We start from the raw sequence: 24,941 nt of genomic DNA, 5'->3' as shown, positions 1-24,941 counted from the left end.
TTGTTTGCTGACACATTAGCTCATTCTGCCTGCCAGCACAGCTTTGTGTGAAGAAAATGTAGCATTTGAGGAGTAGTAGTGTGGTACTGACCTACTAGTTTCTAGATTAGGGTTACTCCAGTTCTGTGTCATGAAACAGTTGATGGAGAGTTTGTACAACACAAGACCAAGACTGATTGCAGAACTGAACAGCAATCCTGCTTTCATCCTTGGAACAGACTTTTAAGCAGTATTAATTTCAATACCCAGATTTCTTAGAAATAAGGGTTGAGCTACTGAGCCATGACGCTGCCAACCCATCAGCTTAAAACATGCATGAACACGTTGAGAAATGAAAATTTAACAGAATAGTAGAAGTCAATAATGGCTTTATAGTGTTCTTCAAGCAAAGCCACAATTCCAGTTTCACTTTCTCTCTGTCTGAGGTTTCTTTCCCAGCTGCTCTCACAAACACACTGCAAGATAGTGCTGGACAGGGATGGATGGACGTGGTTCCTGAGGTTCTGCTTCTTGCTCTGTGTGGACATGCAGTTCATCTCTCTATGATCCAGTGTGGCCTCATAACCAGGGAGCCATTCCTCTTAGTCAGCGGGGGGGAGGTGTGCATCGTGTTATTTGGGGTGTACACGGCCTCCCTGGAGGCATGCAGCCAGCTCCTCTTCCTCTTCAGATCTCCTACAAATGCTCTCAGATACAAAAATTCCATTCTCAGGAAGTGTTCCCTGGTCACGTCTCTGGAAGCCACTGTTATCCTGAACAGCTGGTCCCACACCCTGTTCTTCTTGCAGCTGGAAAACTCTTTGAAGTTGATAGGCTTTGACCGTGAATGAAGAATCCGAAATTCCAGGTCAAAGTGCGCGACTGCAGGGCCTGACAGGATCAAAATGTTATTGCTGTTCAGCTTCCCATCTGTCCACGTAAAACTAGCAAAGGAAGAGTGGAAAAATTATGAGTTAATTCAAAATAATTAGTAAAGAAAGTATTCACTGAAAATTCTCCTTCATCACATTTAGTTATGTTGTTCTTGCAACCCAACTGATGAGCAGTGGGGTCTTTTAAGGATAAATGTTAGTCATAAAATCTGATAAGGAAAGCAACATTGCTGGTTTTACTTTCCAGATAGAGAAATTATGTTAAGCAACAGAAAGAAATCGGCACTTGCCTGTAGGAGCCTGTTGTCACTCGAATGCCATCAATTAACATGAACTTTTCACGGACTTTTCCAATGATTTTGACACCTGACCTGGTGCAGTATGTGCTCCCCGTGATAATTCGAACCCTCATCAGCTGTTAAAGACACAGCAAGAGTCAGGTGGACTGCAAAGTCCAGTGATTGCATTTAAAGGAGTAACACAGGAATAACCATCCCTGCTGAACTGCACGCTGGCACAAGACTGACCCACTAGGAACCAAGTGATGATTTTTGTCTCATTTTTGTAGGAAAAGAGGTGACACTAAGGGGCAAACCCATAAACTGACTGTGCAGAATGTGACTGTGAAAATTCCTGTCACATAATTGTCAGGATCCAAATTCCACAGACTCCTGAGAACCTGCTTCTCCATCAGCCTTCGAAGTTTCGGTGAGCCCAAGCAACTCCAGTCATGCTTTAGGAACTGGACATTCCTCCTGCATTTCCTTGAACATTCAATTAGTATTTGTGCTCAGAAAGCAGCTGTAACATCCAATTACAAATATTTCAGATTTTCTATTAATTGCTGCCTTATGTAAGAATTGTTAAATCTTCCAAAAAAGAGCTGGAGCTACATAACCCCCATTTTAAGTTGTGGCAGCAGGTGTAATAAATTCTTCTTTTGTCAGCTCAAAGATTACACTCATGAGAGATTCAGTTCCCTACCCCTATAAATATGACAAGGCTCACCTTTTCCTGCTCAAGGTCAACTCCCAGATCCTTGCACATTTTTAGAAAGTGGGAAAACGAAGACTGATCTAGAAGGATATACACTTTAACTTGCCACTGGCTACAGGCTTCCAAGAGGTCTGTGAAGATATCAGTATCTGTGAAGGAATCCATAACCAGGGCAATCATCTGCAACGAGTTTCAGAAAAAACCATTAGGCTGTTTCCACAGCATCGCAAGGGAGATAGCACATGAGAAATTTGATTTTCAAATTAAATATTCCCCCCTGCCTTTTTTTCAGGTGGTTATGGAACATGGTACAGTCTTCCGTGATTCAATGCATTCTTCCGCACCCTGAAACAGAACTAGACCCCTGGTTTTGCTCTATGTTAGGCAAATTTGATCTCTTCCTAGGCAAGAGGGGATTTTTCCAAGAACAGATGTCTTTTCCTCAAAAGCATTGCCAGAAGAAAAAGGTGAGCTTAATTCCAATGCTACAGTTTTCCAGTCTTTCAACTTTTCAAATATGAGAAGAAACAGTAAAAAAACCCAAACCCACCAGTGTCTGACTGCTCTTTACATCTCACCTCTCTGTTTAAGATAAAAGGTTTGTCTTCAACTTATTATTCAGATTCTCATATTTCAAGTCAAGAGCTGAGCAAAACGTCCATTGAGACTCAGCTCCTACCCCCGCAGATCTTCCCCATGGGCTGAACCCCAGGGTGTGCCGTGGATCCTCTGCAGGATGGGGAAGCAAAGGCTATTTCAGAGAGCCGGGAATGGGCACACTCGGGATGTATCGCTCACAGGTGCCAGCTCCCTGAGGGAGCTCAGCGGCACCCAGAGAGTCCGGACTCGGTTTCCAGCAGTAAGGGGGGGAAAAGCTGGCAAATAATGAACGTGTTAAAAAAATAACTAGAAAAGACAGTGGGAAAGATATAAAGCAATACGAAACAGCAGAGTAAGTAAAATCGGGAGTTTATGTAAGAGTAAAGTGAAGCGGGGAAGGACGAGGCGGCCCCCGGAAGCTGCGCAGGGCGGTGCGGGCGGGAGCGGGGCCGCCGTGGGCTCTCACCTGCCGCGCGGAGCGGATCTGCCGCCGCACCGCCTCCTTGCAGCCGTAGATGCTGTCCCCGCAGCCGGGCTGGAAATGCGCCTCCACCCGCGGCAGCCCGCGGAAGGCGCCGCTGGCGAAGCCCGGCCAGCCCAGCTCCAGCGCCGGCGGCTCCAGGTCCGAGCGCTCGGGGAAGTAGGTGAGCGACGAGGCGTCGAGCGAGGCGCCGGCCGAGAGCTCGGCCGCCGGCTCCGGGCCCGCGGCGGGCGGCAGCGCGGCCCGCGCGATGTCCTGCACCTCGGGCTCCGACAGGAAGGGCGGCAGCTGCTCCCGCCGCAGGAAAGCCCGCAGCGCCTCGGGGCCGCCCGCCACCAGCTCCTCCAGCGCCAGCCGCTGCGCCTCGCTGTACGGCCCGGCCGGCGGCGGCCAGCGCCCCGAGCCCTCCTCCAGACACTGCGACGCGTTGGCCATGGCCGGAGCGCCCCGGCGCTGCCCCGGCTCTTTATAGCGCTCCGCGGGCTCCTCCGCACCTCCCGCCCGGCTCCGCTCCTCCCGGCCGCTCGCCCACGGGACAGTCACGGGTGGCACAGCCGGCAGCCTTCCCCACGCCCAGGGAAGCGCCCGCAGAAGCGCCAGCCTCTAAGGAGGAAGGATAAGCCCAGCCCTGGACCTGCTGCCCAGCCCGGATCAAAAGGCTGCTCCTAAGGTTGGAGAGGGCAAATGGCCCCAGCAGGAAGGCACCAAGCGCCGACGAAATGACTTAGTCACCCCGATTTAAAATGCCAAATAAACAGAAACAAAGCTCAGAGATGATCAGGTGAAAACCCCATGGCAAAAAGGAGTTTATTTGTAAACTGTTTCTTGTTCCTGTTAGAGTACCTTAACAGCTGCACGGTATAATAAAGTTTAAGAGCACATAGAACAAACAAGGTGATTTTACATACATTCAAGAACTGAAGGACTTAAGCTCTTAAAAATACAACTCGATATTGGCTTTGAAGGTGTATCTTGGCTCCCTGCAACTTGGTTTGCTGCCAGTGTTCCAGATTCGGGGATCAAGCAATAAAGTACATTATCGTTTTCAACAAGTGCAGACAAAACTTTTTTTCCACACCTCCTACTTTAGTGAAGGAATGGCTGCTTTGAAATCCAAGTAATAAAAGTAGCTAAGCCTCTTTGTCCATAGAGATTTTGGACAGTTAGTTAGAGATTTCAGTGTTAGTTGCTCTCAACACTTGCAATCTTTTGGAGTTACGGATATTTTTATTCATTCATTCAATAATCAAGCCAACAGCTGAAATGTGCCATCTACTGGACACATGTACCCCTAAACAATAAAATACATAACCCAGACTCTGGTTAGATTTGGCAGAATTCAGTGTGGTTGGTCACTGAAGTATTGAGATGCAAGTCTAAGGAAAAACAGTACAGGTCAGATCTCAGGCAAAGACTGCACACACTGCTCAGGTAAGAGACCCAGCAAGCACAGACATGCACAGAAATCTGCAGTCAGATAAAGACTTTCCAAAGCAGCTTAACCTAAGGTCTACTCAATATTGAAAGTATCTTCAAAAACTAGAGTGGCACTTCAGCTCCTCAAACCAAGTTAGTAGGGTAAAAATGATAGACAGTGCAAGAAAGAGTATTTCAGATAAGACAGTTAAAAAGAGAAAAACGTTTATTTAACTCCTACAGTTACTTGTAAATTAACATTACCCGACATAACCCATAACATTTCGTAGTGCATTTGTCAGTTTACTTTTGAACAGGGGCTTTGTCACATGCCCTCAGTGATTGCCTCGCCGCAAAGTTCACTGCAAAGAAGGAAGCACACACATATTTATATATCTCTACACAAAGGCACGAGAGCATGATCAAACTAAAGAGATAGATAGCTCAGTCTGTTTCAGAAGGCTTAAACAATGAAAAAAGAATACAGTTGAAGATAACCTGCAACTGTTTCAAGAGACCCTTTGCAACCTTAGTGGAAGAGTAACATATATATCACAGAAGTTAGAATAAAAACAGCTTTATGGCTTTTTATAAAAGCTGATTCCTCTCCTGTCAAAGATAAGGTAGAAATAAAAGCCAATATTGGGAAAAGAGATTGAGAGTTCCTTGGTATAAGATAGATCTACAAAGTCACTCTGAGCAAGTTCATTCTGACTCAGACTTTTCCAAGTCTACATAAATTAAAACTAGGGCATTAACAATCCCAGAAAGCAGTAACAAGTTCAGTTTTGAGGTTAAATACCCAGAATTAAAATGATCTTCACCACTCACGCATACAAGAGGAATCTGTAAGTAGTTACCATATAATTCCTCTTTTTCATTGCTTACATTGCATAGTGTAAAACAAAGTGCTGGAGAGTGACGTACACACCTATTAAAAAAGTAAAAGTGCTGGATGGAAGTGGAAGAATCTTTAGATACAAAGTGACAGCAGCTTGAGACTGGGGTTTGTGCGTTCTGTGGTCAGGGCAGGAATCATTTATTCAGGGAAAAGAGCGAGGCGTCGCGGAGGCTGTGCAGGCTGGCACTGATGTCCCGCCTCTGCTTTAGGCTGCACCTGCCAGGGTACTGGGTCATGTAGCTCCCAGGGACACGACCCCGCCGGGACAGCATATCCACCATGTGGCTCAGCTTCGACCTGATCGTGGAGTAGTGGAATTGCCTCTCTTTATGCAGTTTTTGGAAATACTGTGCCCTGTGACTGCTGGAATATTCAAAGGACCGGAGAGAAGATATTGAGCCTGCAGAGCTTGCAAGAGAGCATTGGGATGATGATGAAGACAGCGAGTGCAGACTAGAACTGGATACAGCCTTTCCAGACACAGAATATTCTTCTTTTGACAACTTTCTGGGAAGGAGGGGTGTTTCTGTGCTCTCTTCCTTGGTCTGTGTCACTGCAGTCTTCAGCAAAATTGATGTCTGAGTGCCTGTCACTCTGGCCATGACAGAAGCCTGAGTGCCAGCATCTGCTGTGGCAGCACTGGCCTGAGTGGCTGCATTACACGTGGTCACAGCTGCCATCTCTTCCCACGGGCCAGTTTGAGTTGATGCACTTTTCTGTTCCATTGTGGCCCCTTGATTGCTGAATGACTCCTCTTCACACAGGCAGGAATGCCCCAGGTTACAAAGCTTTCCCGCAGGAGTATATTCAGTTTGATCTGGTTTTTCCAGCAATTTCTTTGGAGTGCTAGACAGTCTGGCAAATTCTGCTCTCAAGTTGCCTTCCACAGTATATTCTTTAGAGGACTCTCTTCTGGTCAGCAGGTGATCAAACATGCCACTATTCCTGCAGCTGGACGGTTGCTTAGGGCTGATGGGCAGTGACTGGGCATAAAGAATCCTGAACTGGAGGTCAAAGTGTTCAACCACTTGACCTGACAACACCAGCAAGTTGCTGCTGTTCAGTTTCCCATCGGACCATGTGAAACTGTTGAAAACAAACCAAGACTCACAGTTAATCTCCAGTGCATTTCAACACATACAGCTACAGACAGCAAGACAGCTTAAAAATGAAGGCAAGGTAAGAACAACAGACTATTCATTTCTGCAGGAAGAACTCTATTTAGCCATGGCCAAGCCCCCTGCTAGCAACAACTTGTGTAAACCAGTTCTCCAAAGGTGTTTTCAGATTTATGTCAGCCCCATGTCGACTCAGCTAGCCCATGTGCCATTTGCACTCATTAACGCCAAGCAAACAGCAAAGTTAATACATCCTTCTTGCAGCAAATCCCCCTTCTTGCAGCAAATCCCCCTTTCTACAGCTTCACTGGGCACCAGCAGACCCCAGTACTTGCCTGTAGGAGCCTGTTGCCACTCTAATGCCATCAATCAACATGAATTTCTCTTTGGCTTTCCCAACAAGTTTGGCACCTGACCTCATGTAGTACGTGCTCCCTGTGAGAGTTCGAACTCTCATCATCTGGTTCAGAAAAGAGAGGAAGAAGTAACATCAGATTTAAGTTAACTTCAAAAAGCTTTTAATTAGCAATTCTACTTAAAAGCAGCTACACACACCATGGAAGATAGGAATGAAATGAACTTTTTAATACAGTCTGTATATGAGTATTATTAATCACACAGTGCTAAATTTCTGTTAGATTGAGTGAGAACAGTCAGTTCCAATTAATCATTGCCCAGGAAGGGCATCGCTCCCTGTCCAGAGAAACTTCTACTGCAGTGAACATAAGCCTATCCAAGCCAAGCCATAACACAGCCATGTCAGTTTATATTCACAGCAACTAAGCAAATCACCTGGCTCACATCATCCAAATCCTTTTAAAATAAAGTATTAGGAAAGAAAGCAGATGATACCAGAGCTATACCACCCTTGAGCTTCCCACGTTTCTGTTTTCCTTAGCAAGCAGTTCCTTGAGCCAAAGAATAAAGCTATTTAAATATTGCAAAATTAAATCCCTGAAAATTGTTGCATCCTCAGGACAGAGATCCCAGTGCACACTGCACCCAGCACATGGGGCTGGTGCACACCATGGTTGTAGCTCCTACATATGGGCAACAGACAGGTTGCTTTAGCCTTTCAAGGCAGTCTGATGCTTTACAGAAGTGTTTCTTTGATATACATAAACTGTACCACAAAAATAAAAACAAACCACCCTGACCCTAATTTAGTACTTACACTTTCCTGCTCAGGACAAACTCCCAAATTGTTGCACATTTTCAAGAAATGGGGTACAAATTCCTGGTCAAGAAGGATGTAGACAGGGACTTGGCGGTGTTTATAGGCGTCCTGAAGGTCACTGAAGATCTCAATGTCTGTGAAGGAATCCATCACAAGGGCAATCACCTGCAAGGAAAATCACAACACTCAAGGGATTTATTTTACACATGGCCACTGCCTCCCACAGCCATTTTCTCCTGCTGCTATCATCAGGGCCACATGCACAATTCCTTGTCCTGCTGCACAGGCCCAGGCAGGTTCTAAAAGATTTCTATATTCCCACAACATTCCTGTAAATTCACTGTGCTCCAGCATACAAAGCATAGGCCTGAATATGTTTTTCCTCATGTCTGCTGCTTTTGTACACTTTCACATCCTCCTTTCCTACACAATCCCCTATAATGTGGCCACATTGAGGAAGCTATCACAGCAGAATTGGGACTCCAGACAAACCATCTCCACAGGTTCTCCCAGTGTTTCAAGCAGCTACAGGAGAATTAGCTCAAATGGCCTCCTTGCTGTCACATCTCACAAACTCCAGCTGATTTCCAGACTCCTCCTGGTTTCTAGATTCTTACTGAGTTTCTATCCCATATCTTCACAGGAAACCCCTCCACTCACTCAACAGTTCTTTAAAAAAGGCAGATCATAAGATGGGAAGGTCACATATTTGAACCATCTCTCCAGCTAATTCGGAGCCGCCTCACACACTGATGTGGTGCTAGAGTTCTCACCCTTCAAAACCACCTCTGTGTAGGGACACAGAGGCATAAAGGATTCAGCTTCATTACTGAATTTTTCATTTTCCTTCTATTAAACCAGCATAAAGAACAATGATTATACAACCACTGTGGATACCTGGCACCTGCCCTTACCAGATGGAGGCTGCTGCAGCACACCCAAGGTGTGTAAGCACGCAACACAGCTGCTCTGTGTGTGGCATGGCCTGTACTCACAGGAAACATTTCCCACAGGAACAGGCTGAGCTCTGCATTCCCAACTCTGTCCTGCTCCCTAAGGGACTGGTTCCATTTGGCTGAGTTGTTACATATAACCTGCACAAGCACATGGGTATTTCTACAAAAAGTTACTTTAAGTTGGTGCTTCTGGCGTGCGTCCTATGCTTCTTGCCACCCAATCATTTGGCTAAGTGTTGAAGAAGATAAAAAACCCAATAAGATGCTTTTGACAAGACCAGACAAGTAAGAAAACCATCCCTGAAAAATAAAACAATTCACACTAAATCCTTGGGAACACTGACACCTTCACATGACTGCTCAATTCACAGCACGTTTGAGTTCTAGTCCCAGAATCAGCAGCTGAAAATGAAATACAGTTTTGCCCAAAGTGCTTAGAGGAAAGAGAGAAAACCCTTTTCTACATTTATCTATTCAGGATAGCAAGGACAAGATAGCAGCAGTCACTTGAACTAACTGCATTTGAGTGCGCTAGTCAGGGAAGAAATTATGCAGCATCTGAAGTTTTCCCAGTCTTCACATTAACTTGAGGAACTCAGAAATGATTGAGAACTATCACACAGAATCTGACATTCAGTAAATTTTAGGGTGTCAAAAATGTCCTTTATGTCCACAAAAACGCTCCCTGGATCAGCCACAAGCCACAGATAGGGCAGGAGCAGCTTGCCTGGCTCTTGGGTCAGTTTGAGGAAAGGTGTTTGACAGGATGCTGCAAGGAACAATATTACAAACAAGTACAGCTTTTGGGGGGAGCAGATGTTTTTATGGCGTTTACTCGAGTTACCAGACTGGTCTCATATACCTGACAGGGATTGTTTGAGAACAGAGCTTCCTCTGTGACCGTTTCTGGCAAGGAGCCCGTCGTTCATGTCATCCTCACACACACCCTAAGCTTCTGCCCTCGGAAGGGAATAGAGACCAAGCTCAGTTGCTGATTCAGGGTGTGCCATGTGCGAGCACGTTACACAAAGAGACAAGGGTTGCTTCATCTGGCCACCCAAAAAGGAAGCTGCACATTTAAATTTCAGCTGAGCCAATTGAATGGCTGCTAAGGAGAAGGGTGGTTCCCGGCTGGGGATTACGGTTGGAGGCTACGAACTCCAGGAATGCAATGAGTTACAGGGAACAGTTACAAGTTACTACGCCACGTGATTTTCAAGCCATACAGTGCATCAGAACAAAAGCGTCCACTCCTGTAGGAGGAAAGTCCTGTCAAAAACAGGTCTGTACGTCACTTGGGGGCAATTAGTGACCTAAGGAAGGGAAATACAATCACAGTGTTATATCTGTAGGTAATGTTCTTTTATAAAAGAGGCCTGTTCTGTGTCACACCCTTTAAGGGACAGTAGGAGGTTTTTGCAAGAGAATCTGTCAGGCAGAGCACATCAGTAAGGAATCTTGAATAGGAGACCTTCCACTCCGGGTGAGATCCAGGATCAGCTGGATACAGCAGCCGTGCTCCAAGGCAGCAGCGCTGCGGAACGGGGAGCTCTTGGCGCATCACCTCCGGAGGAGCCGGGAAAGGGAGAGCTCGCAGATGCAGCATACGGAGTGCTGCCACTCTTTGTGTATTTTCGAGCTTGTCTTCCTTAATGAAACACTGTCTGCTCGACAGGGTTTTAAAGCCACTTGGCTTTGCTCGGTTACCCATGGAGACGCTTATCGATGCCGGTGCCGGCTTTTGATGTGCTCGCAGACCCAGGGGAGAGGGACCCCGGGCAGGGCAGGGAGGTCTTCGGGCACTCACCTGCCGCGCGGAGCGGATCTGCCGCCGCACCGCCTCCTTGCAGCCGTAGATGCTGTCCCCGCAGCCGGGCTGGAAATGCGCCTCCACCCGCGGCAGCCCGCGGAAGGCGCCGCTGGCGAAGCCCGGCCAGCCCAGCTCCAGCGCCGGCGGCTCCAGGTCCGAGCGCTCGGGGAAGTAGGTGAGCGACGAGGCGTCGAGCGAGGCGCCGGCCGAGAGCTCGGCCGCCGGCTCCGGGCCCGCGGCGGGCGGCAGCGCGGCCCGCGCGATGTCCTGCACCTCGGGCTCCGACAGGAAGGGCGGCAGCTGCTCCCGCCGCAGGAAAGCCCGCAGCGCCTCGGGGCCGCCCGCCACCAGCTCCTCCAGCGCCAGCCGCTGCGCCTCGCTGTACGGCCCGGCCGGCGGCGGCCAGCGCCCCGAGCCCTCCTCCAGACACTGCGACGCGTTGGCCATGGCCGGAGCGCGGGGCTCAGCCCGGCGGGCGCTTTATGGCGAGTTTGAATCCAAACAACGCGGCCGCCGCTTCCCCGCCCCGCGCCGCCGTTGGCTCCGGCAGGGCGGCACCGCCTCCCCGGGCGGGACGGGGACGGAGCTCCGCGGCTGGGACACAGCCCGGCCCCGAGCCCTGCTGGCCTTCGGGGGGTGGGAGAGATCGCCGAGCTTTTGCCCGGAACAGAATCAGACCCCTCTGAGAAGGACGCTCGTAATGATGCGCGCTAACAAATGCTGGAGCCGAACACTCGGACACTCCCAGGCCCACGGGAGGCAGACACAGCTTGGGCTTTCCAGCTTATCTCCAGCACCCACTGCCGCTGCTTCACCGAATCACAGAATATTCGGTGGTGGAAGGGATACCCAAGCCTCATCAAAGTCCAATTCCCGGCCATACAAAGAGCAGCCCCAAGAGTCCCACCATGCCCCTGACAGCATTGTCTAAACGCTTCCTGAGCTCTACATTTGAAACAAAAATTTACACCCACCCATTGCCTAGATTTCCTCTTCTAGACATCCCCTGGCTGTAGAGAGTTGAGAGGCAGAGACATTTAACAGAGTCCCAAGATGTAAACCAATTGAAAAAAAAACAACAACAACAACAAAAAAAACCCTCAGTGGCATTTTTGTATTATTAAAAGAAATTTAATATAATTTTTAAATTAAAAAATTCAATCTCTCTATTAAAGACACTGAGTCAGGTGCTAATACTGTCAAACATACCCTTTTGGCATGAGTTTTACATAAAGTTTAAGATTTTATGCATTGCTTCAACATGTTAAGAAACCATCTTCATACTTACAGTAGCAATAAAGTCAATTCCATACAATATCAAATATCCTTTTTTAAAAAAAGTTTTAAATATATTAGACTCTGATTGCCAAAATGCCATTTTATACACAAAGCTGCTAATACAATATACAGTTCTTACATTATTTTTTTCTTCACATAAAATACATCTCATCAAGTTTTATTTGTACATCGTTTACTACTGATCAATGGAATTACGAGTTATTGCAGAAGGCTTGCCATCATCTCTCACTGTCCTGTACACGCAGCAGTCCCGCCAAGCTGTACCAGGGTTATCCACACTCCTGCAATCTCACACTGCAATCTAAAGGCTGAAGACATAATGGTGGCAATACTAAGGCTGCATCTGCACTGTTTAAAAACCCGTATCTCCCCTCCTGCTGCGGGTGGAGATCATTGCATTGGTGTAGCTTTGGGAACAGGTATCTTGAGCAGAGTCTCCTCTACTACAGCTTCCACGGTTGAAATACAGCAAAATATTCTAGGTTGTAATTGTGCCATGGCAGATGTTGCCCAGAGAGCCCAGTGGTACTTGAATTGTGTGAAGGAACTGAAAAGTCCATTACCAGTTTGGCCAACATGAAAACAGAATAGAGGTGAAAAGCAACCAGGGAGAACTGTGCTGTTGCACAGCCATGGGCAAAACAAAACGAAACAAAAAGAGGAAATGTGTTCTGTAGTAAGAGGCGAGACCTTGCTGCTACAAGCATGTTCTGGATTCTGCCTGTAGAGAACTGCTACACCAAAGCAGTCAACGTGATTTGTTAAAATAGAATGAAGCCCCTGTGCATTTCTGTTCTGTGTATTTAGGAAGAGAGAAGTGGCAATAATGAGAGAAATTGAAAGAGCAAATAACAATGTCAAAATCTGGCATGCTCTGAACTGTTATCCCCTTGCAAAAGTCTCCAAGTTAAAGATCAGCAAGAACTGTATAGTCACCACAAACCTTCCAGAGACAAGTTACCTTTAGCAAGTATAAGGCACGGAAATAACCCAGGTGTAGGGAGAAACCTTCCAGCAGACAGACAGCAGTTCATCCATGGCTCACTGGAGATCAGTGCTATTGCCTTCTCAGGATATTCCCTTTTCCATGGTAACACTGATTTTGTTTTAGCAGGGACAATGTGGGTAATCAGAGCTCCAAGACTGAAGAAAAAAGGACACTAGACAGAAGCTGTAATGCCATTTGGGAGCTTTTAAGGGACTTCAACCCCGTGAAATAAGACCCTGCTCAATAAGCTCAAGAATTCATTGCCTCCACTGAGTATTGCACTGTCATTATTGCTGTTGCCTTGTCATGCTCTTCTCCTTCCCTACCAGGAGTTCCTCATCCAGGTGGTTCTTCAACCACACCTCCAAGATGGCACAGAAACATCAGCGAGAGTCAGTTCTTCCCAAAACTGGGAGGGTTTTAAGATTCAGGAGCACCAAAGAAGTGAAATTAAGTGGGCTGAAATCGCATCATGTGGTATGTGAAACACAGATCCAGGTCTGATTTCAAACAGATCCCAGCAATGGTACTTAAGCCCTTATCTAACTTTTCAGTGCTGGGGCTTCCTTGCCTGAGCTCAGTAAAGTAGAGACATTGTTTTGAAAGACACCTTTTTCTCCATCTAACAAATTTCTTTCAATATGGAACGTAAGGCTGCTCTCATCAACCACTTAGTTTGCTAGAAACAGGACAAATTCAGCACACAGGAAAATGTTGGGAGCAGGAGGGTTATTCTTGTGCAGCTCTGCCTGCAATAGACCTGTCAATACACTCCCATTCACAAATCTCTGCAGCTACAACCTTTGGCTCACTGGTAACTGAACTGGGATTCTAATCTGGCCTTGAATCTGTAATTAGATATTTATTGAGCCTATAAATATCATAAAAACCTCAAATGTTCCTCTAATAAACTAAGATATGCCAGTCACAACATGACTTCTAGTTTCCACAGCTTTTTAGCCATATTAAGATCCAATGAAACCGCCAAGTGCCCTCTGCTTTGTACCTCAGAGCTTTCCACTGGGATGGCCTTTAAAACACACATATCAAAACCCCACTGTTGTTGTAATGCTGCTAAATTTTACAGTGAAAAGCCTTATTCCTAGAGGTAGGCTCCTACAATGCCCATGTAAGAGAATCTATGTGTTTGTCATTCCCCAAAAGCCTGCTTTTCTCCACAAAATAGATCACCAGAAGCAGGTTAATCCACTTTACAGAATCCCTCATCCCAGGCCCATAACCAACAGCTCTGCCAGAACTCCACAGGCAGTGACCATTATGTCAGCACAAAAAACCACAAATCCATTCCAGGCCATTCTTCAACAGCCTTCCAGCTCACACCTGGGTGCAACTTCAGCCCAAAGCCAGTGGTAGCTAAATACTTGGCAGGGCTGTGAAACATATCCTGGAAGATTCATCCATTACTGACTTTCACCATTAATAACTCTCCTGTCTGAGCAAGAATGGATTGCATTTGATCAGACACCACTAGACTTCCCAGCTAGGATGATGAGTTCCTAGAGTTTTACATATAAACAGGGCAAAATACCAGTGGAAGCCAAAAAGCTCTTATCTAAAATCGACTGGATTCCTGCAGCTTTAATGTGTTAACAGCTCTCAGTGAAAGCAAGCCCCAAACTACTTCACATTATTGCATTCTATGATCTCCTTTTCATTTCCTTGGAGCTAGGCAGGGTTCAATACACTTGCTAGCACAAAGTTGCTCTGAGAAGGAAAAGGGCCCTACTCCTCCTTGGCTGGGAGGGAAGGCAACATCTGGGCCCAAATTTTGCACCATATACAACCTAGTAGACAGCGGCACCAAAATTTGTTACAGTGAGTTCAGAAGTCTCATTAAGATGGATGTGGAGAGACAAATCTCACCACCACGGGAGAAGAGAGGCACCTGAAAGATCATCTCCCCTGTTCTGTAACAGCCAGGCCACACTTGGTGTTATCCCAGAATAATTGACTCAAGGTAATCAGAAAATCCACTGCTAACCACACACAGATGCAGTAAAGTCTCTCCAGTTACCAAGTCATCCTCTTTCTACTAGAGAATGACTTTAAAAAATCCCTTCACCTTAAGGTGAAGCACAAGGAGTATTTTCTAGTCCTATAATTAGCATCTGTTTCAACAATGGAGGGAGCCCAACTTCTTCAAATGCTTCAAACTCTGCCTTGAGCAGAACTGGGGTTTTAGGTGAATCAGATCAACTGCTACCACTTTCTAGTTTGCACCTAAAACTGGTGAGGAAAGAGAGTTGTATATCCATACCATTCAAACCAGTAAATTGTCAGCCTGGTAACGACCTCACAGGTCCAAAAGTGTCTCCTGCACAGCATGGCAGTGGTGGTGACACAGCCACCTCTGCTGACTCAAGGAGCCCAGAGCCCAGTGTGGTAATGTATCCAGCCCCAGCAATGGGTGGATTTGATGGGGGGCAGAGGGTAGCACTTAACAGTCACTGGCAGCCTCAGTCAACTTTTTATAGCCTAGAAAAAAGTTAAGGCTGTGAGGATTCGCCCAGAGGGAGAGTACACGTGAAGGGGCATATTGATGTCTAACAGCCACCAAATAAAAGGAAAATGGGTGGAAGCTGCACTTGCTGTTGCTTGGCTGAAGCACATCTACGTGAGCTGGATGTAATCCACTGATGGCTTACAGAGACCCAAACAGGTTTATGTCTTCAGAGTTTGGAATTGAAGCTGCCCAAGAAGACACATATTCATGCAGGCAAACAGTTACGTGTGTGACAGCCCCTCTGAGCAGAGAAGGGTTTAAAGATTTACAGTTACTTCTGAGATACAGCTGAAGTGTGGCCAGGTCCTCAGAGCTGTCCCACACTCTCCTCTCACCTCCCCCAGGTACACAAAGCCTGAACTCGCTGCAAAGCCAGTGCCAAACGCCCAGGTTACACCATGCCAGTGCTTCCCAGGAGGCTGTCAGAGCTCACATGAACTGCACCAAGACACAGTGTTGGCACTGCAGCTGCTCCTCAGCAGAGAGGCTTTGTTAGGTACCGATGGTGTCAGGCAACTCCCACAGACACAGAGACATTTCAACCTTCCTCTGCCAGCTGCTACCCACTGCTGACAGCTTCAGCAAGGGAGCTGGAAAACCGAACAAAACATCTCCTGTCCTGCTGCAGTGTTCAACTACCACAGCAATGCTTAAAGTTACTTCTCAGCCAAAGACTGCAGGTTAATGCAAGTGTCACATCTACAGGATTAGAAATGCTTTCACAGCGTTCCTAGGTTAGTGTTGGCAAGCCTTTCCTTCCCATCCCTCCTGAGCCCTGTTGTTCTGGAAATCAGAAAGAATCAGAACGCAAAGCATACTGCCCCTAGTATCTGTGTTGAGCGTACAGAGTAAACAAACAGAATCAATAGGAAAGTGAGATCAACAAAAGTCTTTTCAGTTTTAACAAATTAAGAGTCTAAATAGTACAAATAAGTTTTTTAAATTACTTATCCCAATATAGACCTTTGTCAGTATTTTATTGCAGTAAAATTCTATTGCCAGGGCCCCTTTATTGCAACATCAGTTTTAAAGCCTATTGAGTGAAGCCTGTTCCAGGAAAAGTTCTGCTTCAAACCTGATGGCAGTCTGCAGTGACAAGCTGACATGAGCAGAACAGGACCCAGTCAGTGCACAGTTTGTCATGGTGAGCTGTCACTGCAAGGAGGTAACACCTTGGAAACTTCCTAAGTGCAGCATCTGTGCTTGCTTGTTGCTCAGGCCTAGGAAGTGCTGGATCCAGCTGTGTGGGAAACAGGTCTGTCCACTCTTGCAAACCTCATGTGGGGGCTGACCTCCCCTCCAGGATATGTGCATCACCCAAGAGTGAAAACACAGGAACTGTCACCTTCCAGCTGCTCGGTGACTAACAGCAAGAGGCTCAGACACAAAGATTTGAATTCAGATCCTTTCTTTGTTCGAGGCATCTCATGACTTCCCAAGGATGGGGAGGCAGCGCACCATACCTTCTTCCTCAGGGAGCAAGACTAAGGAGACTCTTTTGACATCGTACTGATGTGCATCCCTTCCTCTCCTAAGAGCCTTGCTCCACCTGCGTTACTCATCCAGCTGCAATGGAAATAATTGGCAGGGTAAAGTACAATTCGAGATGAACGAGGCTGCCACAGTCAGGATGTCCATAACCAAATTCTCCCTTTGGAATGCAAACAACCTGGCCACTGCGATAGCTCCAACCAGGCCACCCACGTCTCGCTTCCTCTGGGGTGAGACACAGAGCAGACTAGGAAATCCTGCAGCACCCATGCACCTTCTCTTCCATTTCCTCCATGGGAGCTTTGAATTTCAAGAGCGGTGGATCACCACTGGACACTGTGTAATACACTGAGGTCCCATTGGAGCTGTAGGGAGAAGTCCTGGATTCGATTAAGTGCGACTTGGCCTCGCCCACGTTCTCAGCAACTCCTGCCATGCCGGTGCTGAAGTGGGTGCTGAGGAAGGGGTGCTGGAGGAGTTTGGCTGCAGCTCGCTGCCGCTTCAGTTCCGAGAGCGTTTGGTGGTTGTGCTCCTTGTAGGCGCCCCAGAACTGCGGGGCCTCGGGCAGCGCGGGGCTGCCGTAGGGCAGCACGTGGCCAGGGTTACTGTCGGGGTCAGCGTGCATGCTCCAAATGTCCCCGTTGGAAAAGGTGTACTGGTAAGGGCTGGCAGATGCCATCAGTCCGTTCTGGAGCGGGATCTCGGTGTCACACTGGGTGCTTTTGTTCGCTAGCTCCGGGAGGAGGGAGGAGTTCTCCAGCACTGAATTCTGTAACAAGGAGACATGAAAGAGCATTTTCCCCCACTGCCCACAGCAGGGTTGATCCCTGTGACAACATCCTGAGTCTGCTCACACTCAGCCTTTCCACCAGACAGGCACTGCAGCACGAACACGGAATTCCCCCACGAACAGGACCCTACAATGCTGCGGGCCCCAACCAGGAACTGGTTCCCAACCAGGACACTCGGAAGGTCTCACACACACACAAGAATACTAACATGCTTATCTCTATAATATGACAATAACTTAATTAAAAACAAGTAACTGCAAAGCAAGTTTACAATTCTTTTGTGGTTACCACTTTGTGAGCTTTAGAATGAAAGGCACAGGCTATTTTTTGGAGCATCCTGGTTCATTTTTATCTCAAAACTATGTATGCAGCTGTAAATCCAAAACAGGCTTTCCACTTGAGTGGGACAGCTTATGCCAAATGAGAATTTGGTCTTTTGCTTACATCTGATGGATGAGGTCTACAAATTTTTCGGCCACCTTCCACCCACTGCTACTGAACCTGCACCACCAGCCCTCCTCAGTGACTCCCATGAAGAAGAAGAGATTCCTTACAGGGTCTGTATTCTCCTGGTCAGACCGAGTCTCCCCAATTTCTCCAATGAGACCTGAGTTTCTTCCTTCTTCTGATGCCCCCAGTTGCTGCCACACCATGGCCTCCTTCTCACACTCCTTCCTGTAAAGGTTTGTCCGGTCCGAAAGGCTGGCCCTCCTCACCACCTTCCTGTGGGACAGGGACAAGGGGCATCAAAGCTATGAGCAGGACATGACATTTCCTCTTAGCCTGAAGCTCTTCTCACCTCCTCCTCCTCCTCACACTTCACAGCCTCTCCCTCTGGAATGGAACGTGGATTCAGCTTCCTGGCACCCACACAAAGGGAAGGCACTGGCATGGATACTGAAGGTGGGAGGAATTTTAAGGAGTTCTAAACTAGCACTGCAAATCTGTGCTAGAGCTCATACAGGTCACCTTCTGGACCTATTCTGCAACCAGTGGAGTAAATGTAGAAGGAAATGGCCCATGGGCTGTTTAGGGAGCTTTGTGGTCTGCAGGACTGCTTTGGTGTCTAGTAAACATCTTAAAAAGACCGCTGCAAACTGTGTCTGGGCACTGTGCCTTGGCCATGTGACATACTACTGAAAAGCTCAAGTTAATGCACTTGAAGCACTGATTTTCCAACACCAGTTTCAGTGGTTTAACAGGGTAAATTCTCACCATTTGGTCCTGTGCTCAGGGCAGTTCTTAAACCACACCAGCACAAAACCATTTTCCCCCCAAGAAACAGCACCTCTCCCCAGTGATAAAGCCAGTCTTCAAAGGAGCTCTGCTTTCAGCAACCAAGGTGAGCTCCTGCCTTTCCTGAGTTCACTCAGAAAGGACAGATGGGTTGTTCTCACTGGCCTCAGGGTGCTCTGCAACCACACCTGGGTGGCCAGGCCAATGCCCCGGGTGACCTGCAGGGAACAGCACAACTCACCCCCGGCTGCCAGTGCTGGAGGTCCTGCGGCTCAGGGAGGATTTATGCCTCATCTGAGACTTCATGATCACGTCATGTTTGTGTTTCAGCTCCAGAAGCAATACTTTGAATTCCTCCTCTTCACACAGATCTATGGCACACACACAGACCAAGCCCTTTATCAGACAGTTCTCATTAACACCATGTTACTAATTGTGCCTTCCTAGTTACACACCCAGGTCTTAGGGCTGCACACAACAGCAGGGAGGCTCCCAAGCACAAGGGATAACATAGGAAATGCACAGGAGGAAGACTTGGGGCTTGGGAAATGTCTTCTTCCTTCTTTTTATGAGCAGGAAGAAGCATTTTCAGTAGTAAAGTAGGTGCTTCAAAACTTCAGCCCCAGTTAAGTAACTTTGATTCTAAAGACACCTAAAAATTCATGTTAATGCTTCTGAAAGCACCACGTGAGGACTCCAGCCATTTCTTAACCATTTCTTTCTTTAAGCCTCATAAACTCACCTATTGGCATCTCATCCAAAGATGTCCTGGCACTCAAACTAGCCCCATGGGACACCAGCAATTCAGCCATCTGCATCTAAAGAAAGGCAAGAAAGCTAGGTTGACAGAGATATTTTAGATAATTTAGGCTTTCCTCCCCAAAGCTGAAAGGTTGGGATAAGATGAGAAGCAATGGCACTCGCCTCAAATAACTCTGGCATGTGTGTGATGGTAAACACTGTTCCCACCATCCACCTGCACAGACATGCTCTGCCTGAACTTTCTCAGCAACCAGTTATTTTTGGAGCCCAAGATGCTGCCCAGAGAGCCCAGCCCAGTACAGATTTATTCCATTTGCAGAGTACTCCACAGTTTGTCCAGGCAGAAGGAAATGCCACCCTCACACGTGACACTTGCAGCGAAATCCTTACCTGTCCCCAGAAAGCAGCAGCATGAAGAGGTTCCCAGCCATCCCAGTCCTTAACATCCAGGCTTGCCCCCTGGTCCAGAAGCACTTCAGCTGCATGCAGATAGCCATTGGCTGCAGCTATATGCAGCTAGGAGATAAGGAACAGAGCATGAGCCACCTACCTGCAAGGGCCACGAATGGTTTCATACACCGAGTTTCAGCAGATTTTCTTGGATAATGTTTGAGCCTAGAGCTGGACAGGCAGCACATTTCACACTGGGCAGATGGCACCAGGTCAAAAGCAGGTTGTTCCTGTTACTAAAGCTCAGTACTGCCTGCATGTAATTCGGTTTGGAGAGGAAATTGCTTAACAGTTCTTAGAATAACTTAGATATATGGATGAGAAAAATAATGTATTCACATTTTAAATCAAGGGCTTTTAAGTGCTTCCCAATCTGTAGGGAAATAACACCATCAAAACATGAGCCTGCAATGCAGAACATCATCCACTGTAAGCTCTGTATTCCTCATGCCAGTGGAATATCTCCTCTTCCCCATTAAAGTGCTGTGCATGTGATTTGTTTGAATCAAATTAACAGCCTGCTTTACTCAGGACTCTCTCTGTGCAATTGCACTTCCAATCACACTATAACTATTTTCACCATTTGAAAGTAAAAAAAAAATTAAACCTTGGCTACTTTAAATTAAGGGAGTATGATTTTTCAGATATTGGCTTCCAACCACAGGCACCACTTTGGAGACATCAATAATGGTGTCTTTTAGTCCCCCAGCTTCATGTCTCTGAAGATTTTCATAACTGCAGCCTGCTGTTGCATGTCTGAGCAAAACATTGACCCATGCACTGCTCTGAAGGGATTAATTCCACTCAGAGCTCCTCCTATTTCAATTGTGCTAAAGGGGAGAATCAAAGCTTCTTTTCAAAAAATTTTCATGGGGATTCCACCACATGAAGTTAAAACTTCATCTGGAAATAAACTCTGATGCTTTCTGGCAACTCAGTTAATTTCTACATAGATTTTATGCCACGCAGTCATACCTTCTAGAGGCCACATGAGTTAATAAGGAATCACTTGGGGGTGTTACAAAAGGGGGAGCCAAGAGGCCTGCTTAAATTTATGTATATAATCCTTGTTAAAGCAGAAGATGTGTTAAAAAAATAAGCTGCAATAAAAACTTCAATCATTCAAGCTTACCTTGGAGGGAGCCTGCCCTCCCCTTACACTTCTGGTATATGCTAAAGGTGACATTTAGATTAAGAAACTGGAATGCACTGCCGTGAACCAAGTGTCTGTTTATCAGTTATGTCTGGACCCAAGCATTAAATGACCAAGGTTGTATGAAATTCCCAGCACATATGAGCTCATTACTGAACTTTCCCTAAGTTGGGACTGTTGTAAGACACGGTTAAGGAGATACTTTTGCAGGGGAAAAAGAACTAGGATTGTTCAGCCTCCTCAATCCCTGTCCAGACAAACCAGATGCCAGCCTGCTTTGTGCTGTTCACTTGTCCTGGGTGCCCGACTCTGCCCAGGGGCAGGTGCCACCCTGTGTGAACAAACACAGCAGCCACTGACTCTGTGTGAGCCAGATCCCACACAAAGCAGAAAGGAGGCAGAAAGGGTGCCCAGCACCGGATCCTGCTCCCATGAAAACCAGAGGGCTCTCACATCTCCTCCACAGGAGTCCAATCAGCCCACAGGACTAAGTGAGAAGCAAGAGGTTACTGGGAGGTCTCCCAGGCCCAGTTCCCTGCAGGTCAGCAGATGTGCTATGCTCTGTGGGATTTTTCCTCTCAGTGACTTGCACATGTTGATTTTGTGTAACTCTTGCTCCAGGGCAGGTTTCATAACCTGTGGGCTGAAGGAAAGCAAAACTGAAGTCGCTGCAGTTTCACTCACCAGCGTAGCACCTTGGGCATCAGTCCTGTTCAGGTCCTGTCCAGTCGCAAGAATGTCATGAATGTCACAGATCATGACCTGCTCCGGAGCAGCCCGCATCTCATTGATCCTTTCCTGGGTAATCCCTGTTAAAATTCCAGTTAGAGGAGAGTTGGAAAGGGTCGTTGTCTCCACAGGTTGAGTAAAATAAGAATTATGATCCTGGTTGATAAGACCCCACATCCTTTGCAGAGGGCACTGTCAGCAATCCTTCACCCTCATGATCTTTAGGAATCAGAATAACTAGACAGAGTCAGGTCCCAAGAAATTATGCCAGAACCAGCTCTCTGCTTTTCTCCAGAGGCAAATGAAGAGCTGGGAAACAAGGTAATTTTTAGTACCACATTGACCCATTTCGGTATTTTACATAAACTCAATCTCCTTACCTTGATAGGCCATGCAAGTCTCAATGACATCCAGGGTTGGCTCATCTTCACAGAGGTCATATGGCATGTTGCCATCTGCATTTACTGCCAGCAGGTCTGCTCCACTGCAAGGGGAAAACTGAGTTACACAAGGAAGAACCTCAGATATCCTAGAGCAGACAGTGCCAAACACTGGGATAAATGCTTAGGAAAAACTAACTGGGGTTTAGTAATGGCCCAAATGCCACCAAGGTAGGTATGAGATAAGAAAGATTTGAAGCAAAGCTATGGAGATATGAATGGGGAAGATTAATTCCAGAACTGGATGAAAGGCAGCACACTACACCTCTTTCCTGAGTCAGCAATGCCCTGTGTTCCACATCCGCTCCATTTTTACAACCCTCATCCAAAAACTTCCTAACCCAAGTGGGAGCATCCTCCAAGGGATGCTTGACTGCATCCTCTTCTCTCCTTCATTATACAGTCAAAGAAGAGCCAATTTTCAATGCTCATCTCCCAGATGACAGACAAGTCTCCCTCCCCGAGGAAGAAGCAGCAGGTTAACACTCCCAAAGCACCAGCACTCTGGGAAAGGGAGGAGAGGGCTCCATACACAGGCACAACTATCTGCTCCAGGCAGGATTCACCACAGCTGCTCATGAAACAGCTCAAAGCACACCTGGTGTCCTCCTCCTGGCTGGCAAGTCTGGAAAGACTTGAGCTTTAGGGCCTTGGTCAAGCACCCTGTGTCACCACTGGGGATCAAACATTGCAGGAAGTTTACTGATCACTAATTAAGACCCAGCGAGACAGGTCACAGAGTTCACCCAATGTCTGAGTTACACAAACACACTGCTGCCCTCCTACACCAGTGTCTGCTTGACCGGGGCTGGAAGATCTGAAGTGTTTAGGAGCTTGAGGGTGGATGCTGCTGGCTGCTCCTGTTTCTACCCACCCAGCGACCACGGTTCCACAAGTGCGCACAGACACACCAGAATACAGGCAAAAAGGGGCAGTTTTTGGCCCAGTCTCCAGGAACTTTATGACACTCAGCCTACTCATCAAGGGTTTTATTGTCTCCTCAGCCTTTCTGCTCTTCCTCCTCCACCCCCTTCTCCCCCAAGCAGGAAGGACCCCCACGAGCAGCTTGAAAGCAGGGAATAATCACCACTGCTGGCATCTCCCAAGGTACTAAGCAGTCTGAGTCTCCATCCACAAAAGCTGTGGGTAGAATCAGACCCACATAAAGGACAGACACAAAAAGCCACCTACTGCTGGATGAGGATCTTCACCAGGTTGATATGACCACACGTGGCTGCTGCATGCAGCGGAGTCCACAGCTCATTGTCCTTGGCGTTGACATTGGCCCCGTGGCTGAGGAGAAGCTTGACTATGTCCTCATAGTTGTCTATGCAGCACTGGTGAGGAAGAAATGCAGACAGATTGGGGTTTTTTGAAACTTTGGGAAGGTGAGGGCTCATACCTGCTCAGCTGTAAAATAATAAAGGGCACCTGGACATGGAGACCTATTTCACCCTGTGCTGCTTGGCAAGGAGCATCTCCAGCAGAGTTAGACACCAAATTGAACACCAGCAGGTCAAAAAGGCAGAACACCTACACTGGACAGATCAAAGGTCACTGGGTGTTTTACAGGGCCTTCTGGTGTGGGGGCACAACCAGCAGGGAATAATAGCAAACACGCTCACAGCTTCTATTCCACTGGGTCTTCCATATTCAAGAGCAACCATAGCAGAAATTCAATGTAACCAGTATAACCACATACCAAGGGATGAGCTGACAGCTGACATTCCCTTTTCTTAGGGAAAATCCCACACACTGGCATGTGATGAGCAAGAGTCTTCTCAGGAGCTCATGCTGCCTTACCACAGTTATCTGGCTAGGCACAAACTGGATTCCCAGAGTTATGAGGTGCTTTGCAGGGCACCTTTCATTTCCTGAAAATAACCAGCTTCCTTCCTGCATTTAGAGTGTAGCCCAGCAGGCCAGAAGGGCCTCAGCCTCTTTCCTTGGGTGAAGGCGGAATTTGCTCTTTGATCCACCTCTTGCTCACCTCTAGACGTGAATGTGCATATGATAAAGACATTAAAATAAGATTCATTCTTGTGCAAGAAGCCTGTTTGTGGTCTATGCATCGCTGCAGACCCACACAGCTCAGCACACAGTATGGGCCATTAATGGGGCTGAATTCCAACACACAACAGGCATTTTAGCAGCTGAGTGACAAGGACCCTTCAGGTATTTCTATTTTGTTCACTGTTTGTACAAGGAAGTGAGGTTAAAGTCATGCCTGTCACACAGCCAAGCTATCACGGAAGTGGAAGGAGTTCACATGCACTGGAAGGAATGCTAATGTGTCCACTGAGGGGCTTCTCTGTGCTCAGGGATTCAGTTAATTCCAGTGGATACAAAGCTCCCATCATAACTCCCAAATGCACTTTTACCATCTCGCAGTGGGCAAGGTGGATTCTCCAGGCTTCAGAGCCTGGCTGGGAAAGCAAGGAGGCTGTCAGTGTTTCTCTGAGTGCAGGATAACATCTCTTTGGAGAGGTTTGGTGTGCTCAGGACCTTTTGTTCTTCCAGGAGCCAGTCAGCATTTTTAAACAAACATTCATCCAGCTTTGAAGAGAGCAGGCGACTGGCAAAAGAATCCAAAATCCCAAGTCAATGGGAGCATTTACAGCACGGAGTAGTGACCAGAAACCTCTGAGTGCTCGGGTGACAACCACACCACTGTTGTTTGAGGCAGTGGAGGCGGCAGCTGCCAGGCACAGCCAGTCCCACGTGCCTGAGAGAGAATAGAAAATCCCTTAT

The 24,941-nt window shown here is 47.2% G+C and overlaps 3 protein-coding genes across 3 annotated transcripts in view; all 3 read right to left on the bottom strand.

The window, feature by feature from the left end:
* Positions 1-532: 532 nt before the first annotated feature.
* LOC309579565 (protein FAM83D-B-like) lies at positions 533-3,384 on the bottom strand (the record flags this gene model as incomplete). Its single annotated transcript, XM_082292970.1, has 4 exons — positions 533-923; positions 1,163-1,287; positions 1,881-2,048; positions 2,935-3,384. 4 exons carry the CDS (start codon positions 3,382-3,384, stop codon positions 533-535), a joined length of 1,134 nt encoding a protein of 377 aa, XP_082149096.1.
* A 2,016-nt stretch (positions 3,385-5,400) lies between these two features.
* LOC309579667 (protein FAM83D-like) lies at positions 5,401-10,774 on the bottom strand (the record flags this gene model as incomplete). The annotated part of the gene is made up of 4 exons (XM_082293089.1): positions 5,401-6,352; positions 6,720-6,844; positions 7,559-7,726; positions 10,325-10,774. The coding sequence occupies 4 exons, from the start codon at positions 10,772-10,774 to the stop codon at positions 5,401-5,403; spliced, it is 1,695 nt and encodes a 564-aa protein (XP_082149215.1).
* A 3,615-nt stretch (positions 10,775-14,389) lies between these two features.
* PPP1R16B (protein phosphatase 1 regulatory subunit 16B) overlaps positions 14,390-24,941 on the bottom strand; it is a 55,701-nt gene continuing 45,149 nt past the window's right edge. The window contains exons 4-11 of the mRNA XM_082293042.1: positions 23,382-23,527; positions 22,131-22,234; positions 21,706-21,830; positions 19,809-19,934; positions 19,399-19,474; positions 18,898-19,027; positions 17,975-18,143; positions 14,390-17,398 (exon numbers count right to left, since the gene is read on the bottom strand). Of these exons, the coding sequence (XP_082149168.1) occupies positions 16,877-17,398; positions 17,975-18,143; positions 18,898-19,027; positions 19,399-19,474; positions 19,809-19,934; positions 21,706-21,830; positions 22,131-22,234; positions 23,382-23,527 (1,398 nt within the window). The 3' untranslated portion in view covers positions 14,390-16,876. The remainder of the gene's footprint in view (positions 17,399-17,974; positions 18,144-18,897; positions 19,028-19,398; positions 19,475-19,808; positions 19,935-21,705; positions 21,831-22,130; positions 22,235-23,381; positions 23,528-24,941) is intronic.

This window comes from Coloeus monedula (genome assembly GCF_965178545.1).
Source record: "Coloeus monedula genome assembly, chromosome: 17".
In the NCBI taxonomy this organism is placed as follows: domain Eukaryota; kingdom Metazoa; phylum Chordata; class Aves; order Passeriformes; family Corvidae; genus Coloeus; species Coloeus monedula.
The sequence above is the reverse complement of the archived record's forward strand: the minus strand, read 5'-3'. Positions and strand labels throughout refer to the sequence as shown.